This window comes from Eschrichtius robustus, chromosome 20, assembly GCF_028021215.1.
Source record: "Eschrichtius robustus isolate mEscRob2 chromosome 20, mEscRob2.pri, whole genome shotgun sequence".
Classification (NCBI taxonomy): Eukaryota; Metazoa; Chordata; class Mammalia; order Artiodactyla; family Eschrichtiidae; genus Eschrichtius; species Eschrichtius robustus.
The window spans coordinates 236,534-254,741 of NC_090843.1; the positions used below are offsets into that span (position 1 = coordinate 236,534).

The following is an 18,208-nucleotide window of genomic DNA, read 5'->3' on the forward strand; positions in this document are numbered from 1 at the left end:
AATTGTCCTTCTTGCGATTCCCCAGCTCCTGTCCCCAACATTTGTTTTCCTGAAGGGTTAAAGTTTCATTATCATGGGAAACAAAGTGCTTAATTAAAAATAATAACCGAAATCTCAAAGAACTTGTCTGATCTTAATACCGACGTATGAAAGAAACTTACAGTTTTTCTATTAAAATACCAATTTTGCGAAGTTTCAGTCTGAGGTTCTCTCTCTTTTGTCACGGTCGGCTGAGGTTGAAGCTACACAGCGTTGTGGCTGTCCGTTTAGGAGAGAGCTGGAGGTAGAGGGACACGTTCTGTTTTTGTTTCTTTGCCAGAAGTTTAATTTTGTTCTTAGCATCAAAGTTACAATCAAGGATGGCTCCTTACACTTTACGAGATAAAGATGGCTTTTTTTGCTAATTATTAAAAATAAGTGTTTTAGTCATAGGCGGTGTATCCTGCTAGCTCACTGTTTAAAGTAGTTGCTTAATTTTAGTGAGACAGTTGATTGACTCCCCCAGTGATGCAGTGGGTTGCATCCCTAAAATTACTAAGGTAGTAGCTATTTATTATTAAGTTGGAAGAGTCCTTTATTAACCTATGTGTAGAAACTCTAGGTTAGTGTTGGCATGCTGAAACGAAAAGTTAGACAATTTCGCCTCATTCTTTATAGGAGTAAAATTGTTCCTAGAAAATATTTTTGACTCTGCTTATTCCAGCATTCAGCATGTTGAGGTTTAGTACATCAGAAGTTTCAGCATGGTGGATATTTTTTAAAGTATGTTAAAAAAAAAATACTACTTGTATATTTAGTTAAATTCTCTCCATGTGTCTCTCTGTTACAGCTCAGCCCTTTTGTTTACAGTGAGTTTGCCAGGGAGAGAAACCTTCACGTTTCATTGCTTGACCGGCTCTATGAGCATTACCCTGCCGAGTTTCCCTGCAGGATCCTCCTGTGTGAGAACTACCGCTCCCACGAAGCTATCATCAAGTAGGTGTGAACTGCCCCTCTGTCACACTTTGTGTGGTCCGGTGGAAGGGGACTCAAAACAGCACTGTTCCTAGGGACAGATTATTCCCAGCGGAGTTACCTGGTGTCCCTAGTGTTGCAAATTATGTTTAATTTCATGTCTGTAAAAGTACACTTCAAAAGTCAGCTGTAATTTTTATAGTAGGGCAGTTCTGGAAACAAAAACTTTAGGTTCTACTAGCTATAAACATATTTTTCTGTGACTAAATGTATAATGTATACGTAAAACTACATGATGTAATAAACAAATATGTTGACAAGCCACATAATGGTTTGCATATGTGTGTCTGGCTGTGTTATACAAGGAGTCTATTTTAAAAGAAAGGAAGGCTGGGGGGGAGGAAGGAAAGAAAACCATGAAACTTAGTAATAAAGTTTTAAAAGGTCTCTATTAAATATAGTATGCCTCTATACAAGTATCATAAGTGGTAGCCCAGTGAAAAGTCACAAACCAAACGCACCCCTCAACCGGCATCCAGACCAAAAAACAGAATGTTCCCGGCACCCTGGGAAGCCCCTTCGTGCTGCGTTCCTGTCACTGCCACCACCAACAACTTAGGATTTTTTCAAGTTTAGTATAATTTAATAATACTGATTATGGCGGTCATGTGAAAATAATTTTTAGGTTTCTCTGAGATATAAAAAAGAGAGAGATATAAAAAAAGTTTAGATTTAAATATGGCTTTTATCAATATCTCGAAATGTGATTCCTCTTTTATTGTTGCCAGTCATTTGCTGCAGTCAGTGATGAATCGAGCTCTACGTAGTATCTTCATTAGTAAAGAGTATTCATTTTACAGTTGAAGACTGGAATACCCTTCACTTGTGTGTATTGTTTCAGTGTCTATAGATCTTTGTGATTGCATAAGTATATGATCCACATAAATAAAAATATACATTTAAAAATTTTTAGTATAGAAAACCATAACAGCTAGCAAATTTCCTCATGAAACAAGAGTTTCATCTAGTACTGAACTGTCGTCATTTCTTCCTTTTCTTTCTATGTTCTGGCTTCATGCCTTCCCCAGATCAATTCATTTATCAGTGGTATACCAGGAGCCCACTGTGTTTTCATTGCTGTGGCTAATTTTGGTGAAAATCTTGGCATCATGGGTATTAGATGTTTGGATTAAGATTAATCATGGGCATAAAGCAACGTGAGATTTGACTGGTAATTTTTTCTTATGGGTAAAATTAATTTTGATGATAGATTACTTTTTATTTATTTATTTATTTCGGTCTTTTTCTGCAGTTACACCTCTGAGCTCTTCTATGAGGGCAAACTGATGGCCAGTGGAAAGCAGCCAGCACACAAGGATTTCTACCCATTAACCTTCTTTACAGCACGAGGGGAAGATGTACAAGAGAAAAATAGCACAGCTTTTTATAATAATGCAGAGGTACCTTAGTCCTTTTTGCAAATTGTTGACGTTTTTGCAGTCATATATATAGTCTGGTCTTATTAAGCGTTTATTTAAATTTTGGGGTTGATGTTTTATTGTGTGTGGACTTCATTTACATGAAAATAGTATGGAAGTTTATTCTTTCTTGTGTAACATTGATTTGTTAAGATGACTCTGCCATGGGAAACACAAACTTTGATTTACATTTTGTCTTACGCCAAAATACAGAACTTCATTTAAAAGAAGCCGTCTAAAATGGACTGTGGTGACATTTTATAGCGCACACTCCAGTGAGGAAGACTTGAATTGTGGAGTCCTGTGCTCCGGGGGGGTCGCACAGACCCAGATGATGATGGAGCTAACCCATTACGTGCTGCAACTTGTGTGGTTCTCTTACAGTTTCTGACTTTTTAAGTTCAGAGAAAATGTGGGAAGTATGAGGGGTCAGATCAGGTAGCAGACAAAAACCTGTGATGTCTTTAGGGGCCAGCAGGCCAGAGAACCTGAGGTTTGGTTCTGGCTGTCACAAGGGAGTGGAGTTCTGGACTTCAGGAAACCCAGGGGAGGATGTGTTCATAGTTGGTCATTAGAAGAATGATTCTTGATCTGTGATCTCCATCTCCCTTTCTTCCCTTGAGTCCCGTGCTTTACTCATTTTATTTACCAAAAAAAATGCCATTTATTAGGTAATAGTAATTCATCTTTCCATTAAAAAATTGGTCAGAGGCCTGTAGTTAGAAGTCAGTACAAGAAAATTGACAGTACCCAAGTGATAAAAGCCTAGCCAAAAGTAAAGAAACTTGACATTTTAATTAGTCTGTGCCAATTAATTTTAGGAAAAGGTAAACTTTTCTTACCTGTTTGAAATATTGACAGGTAACTCTAGGGTTTCCTTTATTACTTTTGCACTCAGGTTGGAAACTGCTGGCTGGAAAATCAGTTAAGAAGAGAAAGGAGAATAAATATGCTATTATACTGTCTTTTATAATTAACCATGTAATTACCTTTAGTAGTATGCTTTGTTTGTGTGGATTCAAATTACTGTCTGGTGTCACTTGCTTTCAGCCTGATGAATTTCTTTTAGTGTTTCTTTTAGGGCAGGTCTGCTAGTAAAGAATTCTTTCAGTTTTTGTTTTTTCTGGGAATGTCTTTATTTTGCCTTCATTTTTAAAAAGTAGTTTTGCTGGATGTTAGATTATTGTTTGAGTTATTTCTTTCAGCACACTGAAATATGCTTTCCTGCTGCTTTATTACCCTCATTGTTTCTGGGGAGCAGTCGTCTGTTAATCTTACTGGCGTTCTTTGTAAGTGATGAGTTGTGTGTTTGTGTTGCTGTTAATCAAGATTTTGTCTTTGTCTGTGACTTCTACCATGTTGACTATGATGTGTCCGGTGTGCATCTCCTTGCATTTACCTTACTTGAAGTTCACTGATGAACTTCAGTGTTGATTAAAGTTTTTCATCAAATTTGGAAAAGTTTTAGCCATTATTTCTTTGAATTTTTTTCTGCTCCTGTCTGTCTCTTCTTCTGGTTCTCCCATTATATGTATGTTGCTGAGCTTAATGGTGTTCCATGTTTCTCTGAGGCTTTGTCCTTTTTATTTTCCCTCTGTTCTTCAGATTGCATAATCTCTAAATATTTTTGTGTTTCCCAGTTTGTTTTTCTGCCAGCTCATGTCTGTTGTTGAGGCCCACTAGTGAATTGTTCATTTCTGTTAGTTTACTTTTCATCTCCCTGGGGCATAAATTATTCCACAGTGTAATCCAACTGAAGTTGGGCCCCTTGGCAGGGACAGAGGTTGCCGTTTGCGAAGTTTACTCGGACCCTCTCCTAGGCAGGACTTACGGAGCAGTTGGGATGGGGGGATGTGGAACTCGTTCTTCACTGGCTGTCTCTTACCCCTGTGGAAGGAGCTCTGTGAGTTTTGTATATGTGTGTAGAATCTGTGTTGCCATCCAGGGGCCACCATCCAGCTGCTGTACCACCAAGAGTGGATCCTCTGCAGCCCAGAGCTGGGGAGGTTGGGATCTGCTGATGTTCATTGGTGGCATTGAGTCCACAGAGTGAGTCTTCTGTCCTCGGAAGCTGGGGGAGATGGCAGCTGTCACTTGGCTGCCAAGCCTGCTGGATCAGCTCTCCTGTGATACATCCTGTACGAGCAAAGGAGACTGCTTGCTTCACCCACTATCCCACTCAGATCCTCCCTATGCAGCAGGAGATGGGGGTAGGGGAATAGGTACCACCCAATTGCTGCTAACCGCTCGTAGGCCTCCTGCCGCACATTGCTGGGGAAACGAGATCTGACGCTCATCCGCTGCTGTAACCGCCTGGACTAGCTCTTCCACCCCAGGGAGCTGGAGCAGGTGGGAACTGCCCTTCGGCTGCTGAAACAGTCCTGTAAGACGGGGCTGTGGGAGAAGGGGGGGCAGTCCCAGCCTTCCACTCTTCTTACCAACTTTCTGTAGATTTTGTTGAAACAATGCTTCTCAATTTCTTGGAAGCTCTTTGATCAATCTCCAGAGACTTTGAATGATTATCTGTTGGTCTTGACCAGCTTCATAGATGTCTGTCTGGGAGAGAGGTTTCCCCAAGCTCCTCATACCATTCCAAGTCTGTGTATTTTGACTACAGTTTTATGCTGCCTGTGATATAAGGGATAACAGAGGGACGAAGTGGAGAAATGGTTACGTGTTGCTTGTTCCTTATGGGTGACAGCACCGTGTTTTCAATCCAGTTGATTCATCAGAATCCTTGGACAGTCCGGGTAGTTGTTTCACTTGCTGTTATTTCATTATAACAACAGGATGACTAGAGTCTATTCCTCTGTCATTCATTGAATTTACATGTGCAAGTGGCAACTGCATCCTGGCCATTAATCCTCGAGTTCTTAAAAGGAATAAAACTATCAAATTTTTGTATATTTACTATTATAAATTTAAGTAGATATTACTAACAAATAGTAAATAAATAATGTATTTAAAAGACATTAAAAAATTTCTCCTTCCTCTCTCTGCCCCTGGACTCTTGCCTGACCCTCTATTGAGCTTGCCTTATAATACGTATTTTAAATTAGGAATCTATTTTCTAAATGTACAGTCATCTCTTCACAGGCAAGGAGCGTGTTTAGTAATCATTTTGTCCCCTGCTGTGCCAAGCATCGACACTATTTGTTTGATGAATTCATTGACTTAAAGTAGATTAAACTACACTAAAAGTTCTCCTCTAATGCACTAAGTGGGGTCCAGAAAATCCAGATGGTAAAATATGGGCTTACTTCACTGCCAGGTGAATGACAGGGCTGGGGCGGAGTCGTACCATGAGAAGGCAGTGAACTCTGAAAGTCTGCCCTGAGGTCCAGATTCGCCCCAGTCCCAGCGGCGGTTTGCTGCCAGCTGTTGGCTGTTCTGTTTACTCATATCCGCGGGGAGAGGAGGAAGGGTAGCCCTCGCACTGCTGAGATGTTGGCGGTGCTGGCTCTAGGGCTCTCCTAATGGGTATCGTCGGCCTGAGCTACAGAGTGGACTGAGAAATACCGGGAACGTGGGCTTGCCGGCCCCACGCGCCTCTCTCTAAACAGGAACCCGAACCTGTCCCCATTTGAGAAGGGGGGCCAGGTGAGGGGTGGGGCCAATGGCCAGTTACATCGTCTCCGATTTTCACGTTTTCACTGGGTGCGCTGTTGTAGAGATTTACTGCTTGAAATGTAAACAAAAATGTGTTCACGTCAGCAAAGCGTTGTTCCTGGTTCGAGGTGGTTTTAAAACGACATTTGCCAAAATGGAATCCTTTGCACATCGATTTCAGTTACCATATTCTTTTCTCCAAGCACTTGTATAACTTTAATATGTATACGTGTACGTTTGTTTAAAGGTCTTTGAAGTGGTGGAACGTGTGGAAGAGTTAAGAAGGAAGTGGCCAGTAGCGTGGGGGAAGTTAGATGACGGCAGTATTGGTGTGGTGACTCCGTATGCCGACCAGGTGTTCAGGATACGCGCTGAACTTCGAAAAAAGAGATTATCTGATGTTAACGTCGAAAGGGTGCTAAATGTTCAAGGTAACTATTAATGGAAATGAATTAAGTTATTCAAATGGTTAGATCTTAAAGTGTGTGCACATTTGATTTTTAGTTTTCAAGATCTCTTTTCTGGACAAGCAATTATGTATTCATTTCATACCAAGTTCTTTAATGCCAAATTTGGCAATTCAAGGTCGAGCTCATTTACATGTTCGTTAAATTTCTATATCCAAATAAAAGAAGTATCAACAAATGGACTTCCTTCATGACTGTAACTGCAAATGTCTGTATGCTATAGCTGCAATCGCAGTAGCATACAACACCTATTGTTGTTATAATGTATCTGAGAACTAATTTGTTTATAAAGATTTTTAAAAACTTGTACCTGTCAAGCAAATTTTTAAAGGCATAGCTTGTTCTTCATCTAGATTTTCCTAAGTGAATAAAGCAACTCTTTTAAGTTTTCATGTAATTAGTTGCTATGAAATTTGTGCATTTTAAGTAAGTGAAGCAACACTATAATGTGAGTGCCAGAAAAGCCCAGTACCATCTGAGGTTTCATGGTAATATACAATAATAAGAGTAATACAATTTCTAGATCATGGGAAAAAAAAATAACTCCAGTATACCATGCATTCAGATCACGCAGAATTTGGGTGTGCATTTTAGAAAGAATATTACTAATAAGCTAGGAAGCGTCCAAAGACGACCTAGCATAGCTAGTGGTCTAGAAACTGCCCTGTGGAGTCAGAAATGGTTGAAAGAACTCGGATTGTTTGGCCTGGAGAAGAGAGAACTAAGAATTGACGCTAGAACTGTATTCGCATCTGTGGAGACTTGTCATAGAATGAGGGAAGAGATGTGTCGATGTAAGAAAGAACATGTACAAACTAGTCTCTCTCTAGGCTTCCTTATGGAATCAGTTCTTTTGGGTGTATTTCCAGAAGTAGAGTTGCTGCATCATATGTTAGTTCTATGTTTAATTTTTTGAGGAACTGCCATGCTATTTTCTATAGTGTTTTACATACTATTTTATATTTCCACCTACAGTGAACAAGAGTTCCAGTTTCTCCACATTCTCATCAACACCTCTTATTTAGCAATAACATTTAAAAAATGAAATGCTTTTATTATATCAGTGGTTCAGAATAACAGTCCTCTTTTATTTTTAATTTTTTTTTGTTTTACAGGAAAGCAATTCAGAGTTTTGTTTCTTAGCACAGTACGTACAAGACATACTTGTAAACATAAACAGACACCAATTAAAAAGAAAGAGCAACTGCTGGAAGATTCCACAGAGGACTTAGATTATGGTTTTTTGTCTAACTATAAGCTTCTCAATACTGCCATCACAAGAGCGCAATCCCTGGTTGCCGTGGTGGGTGATCCCATTGCGCTGTGCTCTATTGGAAGATGCAGGTAATTATGTGTTAGTGTTTGAGACATTAAAGGGGGAAATGTAGAGTAATTTGCATCCCTATGCACATATTTATATGACCTCCTGGCTAATTAAAATCAAGTTTAGTCTTAACTAATACCCAGTGGGAACACAAAAATATATTGCTTTGAGCCTATTCATTATGTATGTAAAATTGTGTGTTCATTGAATCAGTCATCATTCATAAGATGTTTCCTGAGTGCCTACTGTGTTCTAAGTACTCTTCTAGCCACTGAGGGTACATCAGTGAACAAAACAGACAAAAATCTCTGCCTTTGTGGGGCTTAACATTTTATTGGGGAGGAGAGGAAGACCGACGACAGTAAGCAAAATAAAAACACTTTGTAGTATTTTATGTGGTAAGTTCAATGGAAAAGAAATAGAACATCAAGGGGCATTAGAAGTGATGGGGTAGGGCGGGCGGTTTGTGATCTCACATGGTGTGTGTGGTCAGAGAAGGCCTCACTGAGAAGCTGACTCTGGAGTAGAGGGTTTGAGCTACGCAGGCTCCTGGGCTAAGAGTGCTCCGGGACAAGGGACTGACCAGTGCCAGGGTCCTGAAGGTGGTTTTGTGTGTGTGCGTTATCTTTGCTGGAGACTGAATTTCATACCCATACTCCCCTCTTTTTTCCTTCATTATTGTTTTAGCTCGTTTTTGATGAGTTTCCTTCTCATTTTCTCTCAAGGCTTCTCAATGCAAATCTTTGTGTCTGGTTAATCCAGAGGATCTTAAAATTAGGGGGTTAAAAGGGGTTGTTATTTGCCTTTGGAAAGAACTGTTAGTATTCCTTAGATTGTAGTCATAAGGAATGTTAAAATATCAACATAAATAAAAAATTTCTCTTTGTACACTTATGATTTATACTAGTTAATAGGAATTTTAATTGTATGAAGCCAGTAAGACTTGGCCTATGCAGTGTTGAAAAACCATGTTACAAAAAAACATTTACAAAAAAACAGTTGAACAGAAATTTAGAATATTCTTTATGAAAAAGAAAGAAATACACGAGGGATTACTTAAAATTTTTTAAGTGTTCTAGTACCTGTCAGAGTGAGTTCAGAAAAGCAGAAAGAGCAGAAAGATGGTCTCAAATACGCCTTGGGTAGTTATTTCTTCGTGATATGTTAAAGTAGACAAAGTTGTTAGGAAGTGGCCTGTTTAAACCAAGTTTTCTGTTGCAATATAGATATAGCAGCATTTTATTATCTGTTTTCCTGTCTCAGCAGGAAAAAAGTATTCTATGGCAAAGGAGACAATTTGGGACCTTTAAGAATAAGCTGCATACATTAGAGTTTAAGATTCCAAAAGAAGTTAATATACTTTATAGGGGAAAGCCATTAACAAATGAATCACGTAGAGTTTAATTTATGGTTACATTCTGAAGAATAACCTTTTATTTTTAAGGAAATAAAACTTGAATGGTCCATGATTTGTTTCTATATAGCTAAACAATTCTATTGTAAAATATCTTTAATTTCTTATTTAAAAAATAGATTTCCATTAATTTTTAGCCACTAATGACAAAAAGTTGGGGAAGGAACTATATTAATTCCAAGATACCAATGAATAAAACTAAGTCTATTAATTTGGCTTCCCTCCTGAGAAGTTCACTTTAGTTACTTTCCTATTCATTGCAAACATATTTGGTTAGAATATTGCTGTGGTAGTTTACCATTTTGGTTTATATTTATCATTTGATAAATGTGAGAGCACATACAGTTTGATTAGAATTTTATTAGATTAAAGCATGTAAAATAGGCTGGCATGTATTAAAAGCAACTAGAAACTGTTGTGGGAATAAATAGATATAACAGTAGTCTTGAGTGACATTACTTTTGGACAGTCTTTATAAATAACCCCAAACATTTACCAACATGCGTATTTTTTAAAACCATTACCCCTTTCCAGAGAGGTATATTATACTGTGAATTACATGAGATCAACATTTTTCACCCCTTGTCTGACATAAGTCGTTATTTTCTCAGAGCAAATAGGTGAATGATTCTTCCTGAGGCCATGCTATCAGAATGATCCAGGGCTAATTTTTAACTTGAAGCCAGGTCTACTGGTTGCTTATTTCTTACTACTCAGCTGGAGTGTGTCAAGTACCTCAAATTAATTTATAAGCTAAGTGAAATATTTTCAGAGAGGTCAATACATTGTGTAGGGAGAGAAAATCATGTGACCCATAGCTGAATGGGAATGCTGATAATCTGTGTTATTTGGACAATTTAATCAGCTCTAACCCAGGAGCTGATAGTTGAGGCTATGGATATTTATGCTATACTCTTTCCAATTTCATTAGAAATTAAATTAATCTCATAATACAAGTAAACCTGGAGGACATAATGTGATTCTTAGGTACTATACTAATGAAGGCGTGAATTCTTTGTATCAATAGTTTGAGTTAATCAGGATGTCTCCCTCCCTTGCTCATTTGATATTTATAAAAAACTAATATGATATTTCCAAATATTGATCAAGTTTTCAAGGAATAATTACTGTGTATACTATACCAGTTTAGAAGGCAACCAGTTATATAATCTTTTTTGTTGTAAAGGATTTTTAAACAGAATTTTCCTGTTAACCCTAAGTGAATGGAAAGAACTTTCCCTTCTCCCACTCGCCAAACAAACAAATATTAATGTAGTAGCTGCTGTTTATTGACAGCTTTCTCTTTGCCAGGTGCTAGGTCAAGTGCTTTTTACACTTTGCCTCGTTCATTCATCCTAATAACCCGGTAATGTGGGTATTTTATTTGCATTTTAAATGGGCAGCCTGATGTAGAGTTTAAATTACTGCCCAGGACCACATAGCTACTAAGAGTCTCACTCAAACAGATGTCAGATTGACCTCACTGGGTTACCCTGCCTTTCCGAGGAAGCGAGGCGTGTGCGTCGATAAATCTACACTGAGTGAGGAGAGGTGATTGCGGGGGGCGGTGGCGGGGGGGGGGGGGGCGGGGAGGCGGGGCATGTTCATGCGTTTTTCCAAACCAGAGTTTGGAAGAGATCTCCCTTTGAACCGAATTTCTTCATTAGTGAATTCCACCTGCTCAGTGAGATATAAACCTATTTCACACTTGTAGAGGTGTGTGTATGTGCACACACACCCTCCCTTTCTATGACCTGAGGGACACCAAGTGATTTTTCAATGTTTTATCAGCGATCCTAGAAGCAAGGTTAGCATGAAAATGAAAGCAGACTTTGGGTTCATGCGGTGATTGAAAGTAAGGTTTTGTCTTCTGAAAGTAACACTTACATCACAACGTAGAGACACACTTGGGTTTTCTAACCAACATTACTAGAAAAAAATATTAACATGTTAACATTTTAGGGAGGCACTGAGAATTGGTGAAGCCTTTGAATAATCATAGTGGTGAAGTCTTCAGTCTGAGTGTTGTTGAAATTCTCCAGTGATCTTCCAGTTACGTGTTCTGAAATGCCTCATAATGCCATGTGTAGTGTTTCATTAAAGAATTGAGTTCAAGGATAGTGTGAAATGGTCTTTGAAAGAGCCTTCACAAAGAGAGAAAAAAGGAATATTTTTGGCTTTAAGAATTTTTGAAGGAAAGAATACATTTCTCTGAAAGTTTAAAAGTGAGAAATAAAAGTCTTAGTGATAAAGTATAATAATAATAATAACACTGTTGGTGCCGTGTTTTACACATGAGGAAACGGAGGTATGAAGAGAGGTTAAATAACTTGCCCAACGTTACAGGGCTGCTGAACGACAGAGCCGTGACTGAAGCCCAGGCAGCCTAGTTCTGGAATCCACATGCTTGACCATTTTGCTATTCCCTGGGGCTATCAAAAGACAAGTGAGATTTAAGATAGAAATTCCAGGTTGCTTTTGGAATTCGTTGAACTTGATTAGCTTATAGCAAGTGTTTAGTGTTACTTCTGAAACGGTTCCTTTAACTCGAAGGCTGTTTCCTTGAGATCCCTGGGATCTTGTAGATGAAAACTGTCACCAAGCTACCAGCTTCTTGTGACGTGTGAGGTTGTTTAAAGGTTCTGCTTAACTCGATGTTACTTCAGTGCAGTTGAGGTCAGTAAGAGCCGTATAGGGACAGGGTATGGAGCTTAAAAAGGAGCTTGAGATAGAGCAAGTTCTAGCATTTTGGTTATGTAAGCTGGAAATGAAAATATGTTATAATAAATTAAAATTTAAAACTGGGCTGTAAAGTCAATCCATTCTCTCCTCATTTTGCTGTGTCTTGAAGTTCACACGAATATGAAATGCCACTCTATGAAATTGTTACTTTATCAACTAGACCAAAAAAGCTTCCTTTTTAATACAGGATGTAGTAGAATTGTATTGATAATATAAATACAGTTGAATATTTAGGGGTTCTTTATCAAAAGGGTAGGGAAGTTTTTGGATTTTAGATCCTGAGTGCTAAGTTGAAGGTAGTCTTTCCTTAGCTGTCAGACTATGAGAAAAAAAACTTGATTCCTATGGAAGGTTCTTAAGAACAAAAATAAAGGGCAGCTTTCAGTGTGCATTTTTCTTAGCAACACACACTTCCCGTAGCTGAATGAGTATCTTGTTAGCCTTTATGTCTTATTGTTGGAAATACATATTTAATATTTTATAGCATTTTTACCTTTCCTATTGTTGACATGGGGGCCTGAAATTTTTTCTGGACCCATTTCTTACACCCATCTTTAAAAAATTAGAAAAGATGGTAGAAAGCATATGTAAGAGAAACATAGTTTGAAATGAAAATCTGCAAAGTTTTATGAATATATTAATAACTCCATTCCCATATTCATATACTAACTTTTATAATATAAACCTTTTTATTTATGCTTCTTGAAGCTGTCATGATTACCTGCTGTCCACCTGGACACAAGGGTGCCAACTTGGGAAGAAACCATATCACATGTTTTTTATAGCATAATAAAACATTATTTGAACCTCATACTAAAGATAGGTATGCATATTTATAATAGTCATTTAAAATCCTAAAACCTTTTATATGTTATCTTTTGTAATATATAATATTTTTAATATTTGGAGATCAATTTTCAAAACTTTAGGAACAACAGTGTACAACTGGATTAATTTTGAATGTATTTTTCTCCTTTAGTGTTTATTAATTTGATTAGGAGATAAATAATCATCATTAAAATTAGCATTCCAGGGCTTCCCTTGTGGCGCAGTGGTTAAGAATCCGCCTGCCAGTGCAGGGGACACGGGTTCGAGCCCTATTCCAGGAAGATCCCACATGCCACGGAGCAACTAAGCCCGTGCGCCACAACTACTGAAGCCTGCGCTCTAGAGCCCGTGAGCCACAACTACTGAGCCCGCATGCCACAACTACTCAAGCCTGTGCGCCACAGCTGCTGAGCCTGCGCTCTAGAGCCCGCGAGCCACAACTACTGAGCCCGTGAGCCACAACTATTGAGCCCACGTGCCGCAACTACTGAAGCCCGCATGCCTAGAGCCCGTGCTCCACAGCAAGAGAAGCCACTGCAGTGAGAAGCCCGTGCACCACAACGAAGAGTAGCCCCTGCTCGCCGCAACTAGAGAAAGCCCGCGCACAGCAACAAAGACCCCGTGCAGCCAAAAATAAATAAATAAATAAATTTATTTTAAAAAAAAAAATTAGCATTCCAACTTCCTGTGTTTTTCATAATTTAATTCTTTTAACTTAGTCAATTAATGTTATGAGCTTTGCTGTGACAAGCGTCAGTTAATTAAAAGAAAAATATAGGAATAACTGGTTATTTCTTAAGTTCCTTATGAGACTTATTTACTTTGTGGTTCAGATTTATGTCTGAATTGGCTTTTCTTAGTCACCCAGCACCAGGCTACTTTGGCCCCATAATTCAAATCTGTGTGTGTGTGTGTGTGTGTGTGTGTGTGTGTGTGTGTGTGTATGTCTGTATGTATATAATATATATATATGCATACATACAAATGTGTATATGGTGAGTATGCCTGGAAGTACACATCTTTGATAAAATGAGTTATCAAGTTTGAAATCCTTGCTTACTGTGTGGATAACAAAATCTGTCATTCCAAATTAGTGTGCATAGTCGAGCACTGACCATGTTACTTTCATTGATCAGCCAGAATTAATGGAGAGCAGAATTTGTATGTTCCACAGTACTAGACATGACTGTAGTTTCAGAACCAAACTTCTGAAGTCTTGTGATCTGGTGGGAAGATTATACCTGAATCATAGATGAATACTGGGCCTAAGGATTTGGGGTTGGGGTGGGGGAATTCGAAATTATCTTTAGTTGCTTTTAGTCATTTCTGTGATCTCGTCCACTGAAATTATAAACTGATCTTCTAAATCTTTTCTGTAGGAAATTTTGGGAGCGGTTTATTGCCCTGTGTCATGAAAATAATAGCCTACATGGAATCACTTTTGAACAGATCAAAGCTCAGCTAGAGGCTTTAGAACTAAAGAAGACGTATGTGTTGAATCCACTGGCACCTGAATTTATCCCCCGGGCTCTAAGAGTGCAGCACACGGGAAATACCAACAGATTGCAGCAATCACCCCCCAAGGTAAAGCCTGTCAGTGAAATTGAAGAGGTTAAAGAGAGAGAACAGTGCAGAGACGTCAGAGCTTTCTTGGGCTGCAGGTTACTTTACGTGTTGGAATTGAAGGTTACATTTGACGGCAAGCAGTTTCTGCAAGGAACTCGTCCAGTGTGGACATTAAGTGAAAATACAGTGTGGTGTTTAGCCATGCTGCTTAATGGCATAATCATCCTCAAAAAGTTTTCAAGGGGACTTCCCTGTGGTCCATGGGTAAGACTTCACCTTCCAATGCAGGGGGTGCAGGTTTGATCCCTGGTCGGGGAGCTAAGATCCCACATGCCTCGCAGCCAAAAAAACCAAAACGTAAAAAAGCAGAAGCAATATTGTAACAAATTCAATAAAGACTTTAAAAGTGGTCCACGTCAAAAAAATCTGAAAAAAAAAAAAAAAAAAAGAAGTTTTCAGGTACCTGATTAGGTCTGGTGCCCTTGGTATAATATGACCTCGCGGTCCTCTCTACTGATAGACTTATTTTAGCAAGATGTGAATAAAACAAAGCCGTTTAAAAGACGGCCACACATATTAAAAGTATGCTCTTATAGAATATTATATAGCATGCTGTTATAGCATATTTTTTTACAAGGAATAATATAATAATAGCAATATTTGTATAAAGAAAATAGTTCTGACCTCTTGTTGATGACCAAGTCAGGTGGTTTCTGGCACAGTGAGAAAACGTGGCTGGCTGCTTGAGGGTTGCTTTAATCCACTTGGACCCGTGTTTGCTGTGTGAGAAGTAGTCCAGCCATCGGAATGGGATGGGGGGGAATCAAGGCCCCCATGTCTGCTTTTGAACTATAGTTATTTTGGGCAGAAACAGCTGGTTTATTTGCTAGATTGCCTGAAAAAAAAAAATGCTTGCACTTAACATCTGGAAAAGAAAGTTATGAGAGTGGCATGTTTAGTATTTGTTCTGGTTTGTGGGTGTATTTATAGTCATCAGCATGATATTAAACTTATTGACATGAATTAAGAGAGTATGCCAGTTTGGGGCTTCATTTTTAAAATGTAAAGCTTAATGTGTAAGAAATAGTTATTGGTTTAATAGCCTGAAGATCTTTTTTAGCTGAGTAAGTATTAAACTGAGACGAGAACTGCTTTCTGTTTTAATGTACTGTTGTCTGAGTTTAATAAAAATGGACCTGATATACAGTAATGCTTTAGTGACTTGGAATTAAGCAGATTAAGCATTTTGCATAACTGAATCCTCTAGATTTCTAAAGTTTAAACTATTGATAAATTAATAATCAACTTATTTATCAAATAGTTAAGTTTCTTCTATGCGACAGCTGTTATGGTAGGTAGTAGAGAAGCAAATTCGCCCCAGTCTTCTTGTGGCAGATGTTGGAGGGTAACGGTCAGAGGAAGTACCACTCCACCACAGTGGAGATTCAGGGTAATTTCACCGAGTGGATGGAGTGAGTGGGAGATTGGGGAGACTGTCAGAAACTAGAACAGAAGCTCCCTTAGGGCAGAGATTTTTGCCTGTATTATTTGCTGCTCTAGCCTCTGTGCCTAGAACAACATCTGGCTTATCACAGGTGCTTAGAAGTATTTTTAAGATTAATGAGTGACGCTTAACAAAGAGCTCATACGAAAAGCAAGAGTTGTGAGAGAGCAGGCTCTCCAGGGAACAGCAAGTAGCTTAAAGTAGGTGAAGAGTGGGAACCCAGTTAGAAACTTTTAAATTTTATTGTTTTTTATTTAAATGTTTCAGAGACATTATACCTTTTGCACATTCTTAAATACAGTAACTACAATAAACTTTTTACTTAATTGATCAATGTTAGCATCAATTAATGTACCACAGATGCAGCTAGATTCAAGCCATCATATCAAATGTGTACTGACCCTAAGCAAGATCCTGTGATTTGCTTTTTGTTTTTATTTTAAAGGTAAAGACAATATATGTTGAATCCACTTGCTTTTCCAACACTATAAACTCCCCGAAGACAAAAATCCTATTCTGTATACTTCTTATGGCCCCTAGTGCCTAGCCCCACTCTGCACATAGTGGGTGCTCAGTGAGTATCTGATAAGTGAATAATGGTTATGATGCATCCAGGAGAGTGTAGTGGGGCTTTCTTCTTTCAGTAGGAAGGCTGTGTAATTAAAGACCATAGCAGCCATCTCCCCAATTTTCTCTTTTTAACTTTTTGGGAAGTTTTCTTCACTGATCCAGTAGATATCATCTGTTATTTCACTGTCACTAACACAGAGGTTCACTCAGTTGTTTATATACCTGGTTATTTAAAGTTCTTTATATCATATATAATAATAATAATTTTAGGTAACTAAGTTGTAGTGAGCCAAAGGTTACTTTTGTCATCATCTCTCCCTTCACGCCCCAGTACTGTATTTTACTTCTATTAAATTGTTTTGAGGATTGAATTTGTACTGGAGTCTTTTTTTATCCAACTTTCTATTGTAGAAAATTTCAAATATATTGAATTCCCTATCATCCAGCTTCGTTAACTATCAGTTTATCCTTGATCTTGTTTCAGCTATCAGCCCACCACTCCACCACCACATATACGCACTGGAGAATTTTGAAACAAATTCCAGATGGTTTATTTCATATGCTAGAGTCTTTTGATGAAGGGGAATTTACTTCCTTGCAAGAAAAGCATGCTGTTTCTGAAAATGGGATACTAAGCCATATAATTTCCCCCCAAGTTTCCTTAATGTTTAACTTTTAATGCAATTCTGTGCATAAGAAATATTAAAAACTAGTGAGGTTAATGTTAGCCTAAGACTTAAAATCCCAGTAAGATTTAATGTAGACAGAATCATCGGAAGGCTCGATGATGGTTAAACGTGCTCCAGGACCTGCTCCCTCAGGACTGTCTGGCAGCAAAGCCTACCCCGAGCTCTTGACCAATCGAATGGCTTTACTCTCACTACGGTGTAGGTTCTCTGGTCAGGGTTAGTGAAGGTACAGACATTAGGGGATCCAGGAGCAGGTGGTCCTAGCTAAGCCTCATTGCCCCACTCTCCAGGCATCATTTATTTGTAGGAAGGCATCTGTTTCACGGGCGCCTACAGAATCAGCACGTAGGAAAACAGTTTGCTTGTCTTCAGTCTGCTTACTCCTGGGCACGTGCTGGGAACAGTGTTGAGAAACTTTGCGAAGATGGGACAGATTCATTTGTACATACTGTAAAAACTATTCAGAGGATAGATAATATTCAGAAATGGGTCCTCTGAGAAGACCATGGCATTGTTTTATAGATCTTAGTTTGTGGATTGTTCTTCACTGTCTGTCTCTAGCTGCTTATGTTGTGTCTCGGTGTCCAGACATCAGAAGACGTGTCAGACTTCTGTGGCTCAGTAGCCTCAGTGCCCAGCCAGGGGTGGACATATCGTGGGCCCTCGTAAACATTTGTTGAATGAATAAATGGAAAATGATGAAAGAATGAGTGAATGAAAAAATAAATACTTGAATGAATAAATGGTTGAGTAAAAAAAATGGTCCTCAAAAAACAGATGATGTGAACTACATTTGCTTATAAGCTTTCTCCCAAAGGTGTACATACTTTCTGAGATTTATTAACAGAAGTTTGGAATTATCATTATGGAATGACTTTTCTACATAGTTAGCTCTAGCTTACTGCTGCATTGCTATTTTGTTATATGCTACCAAACACTGTATGTTTTGTATAGACCAAGCACACTTATTGCTCTACAGTTGCATGTGAAGCCTAAATATGCTAGAGGAGTTTTCCCATATTGAACTGTACAGGGTGCTGAATTATGCTTGCAGATATGCCAC

The 18,208-nt window shown here is 38.5% G+C and overlaps 1 protein-coding gene across 4 annotated transcripts in view; it reads left to right on the forward strand.

Moving 5' to 3' along the window:
* HELZ (helicase with zinc finger) overlaps window positions 1-18,208 on the forward strand; it is a 151,647-nt gene that overhangs the window by 79,975 nt on the left and 53,464 nt on the right. For all 4 annotated transcript variants that reach the window (XM_068530583.1, XM_068530582.1, XM_068530585.1 and 1 more), the window contains 5 exons: window positions 830-975; window positions 2,267-2,414; window positions 6,289-6,472; window positions 7,624-7,852; window positions 14,196-14,400. In XM_068530583.1, the coding sequence (XP_068386684.1) occupies window positions 830-975; window positions 2,267-2,414; window positions 6,289-6,472; window positions 7,624-7,852; window positions 14,196-14,400 (912 nt within the window). The remainder of the gene's footprint in view (window positions 1-829; window positions 976-2,266; window positions 2,415-6,288; window positions 6,473-7,623; window positions 7,853-14,195; window positions 14,401-18,208) is intronic.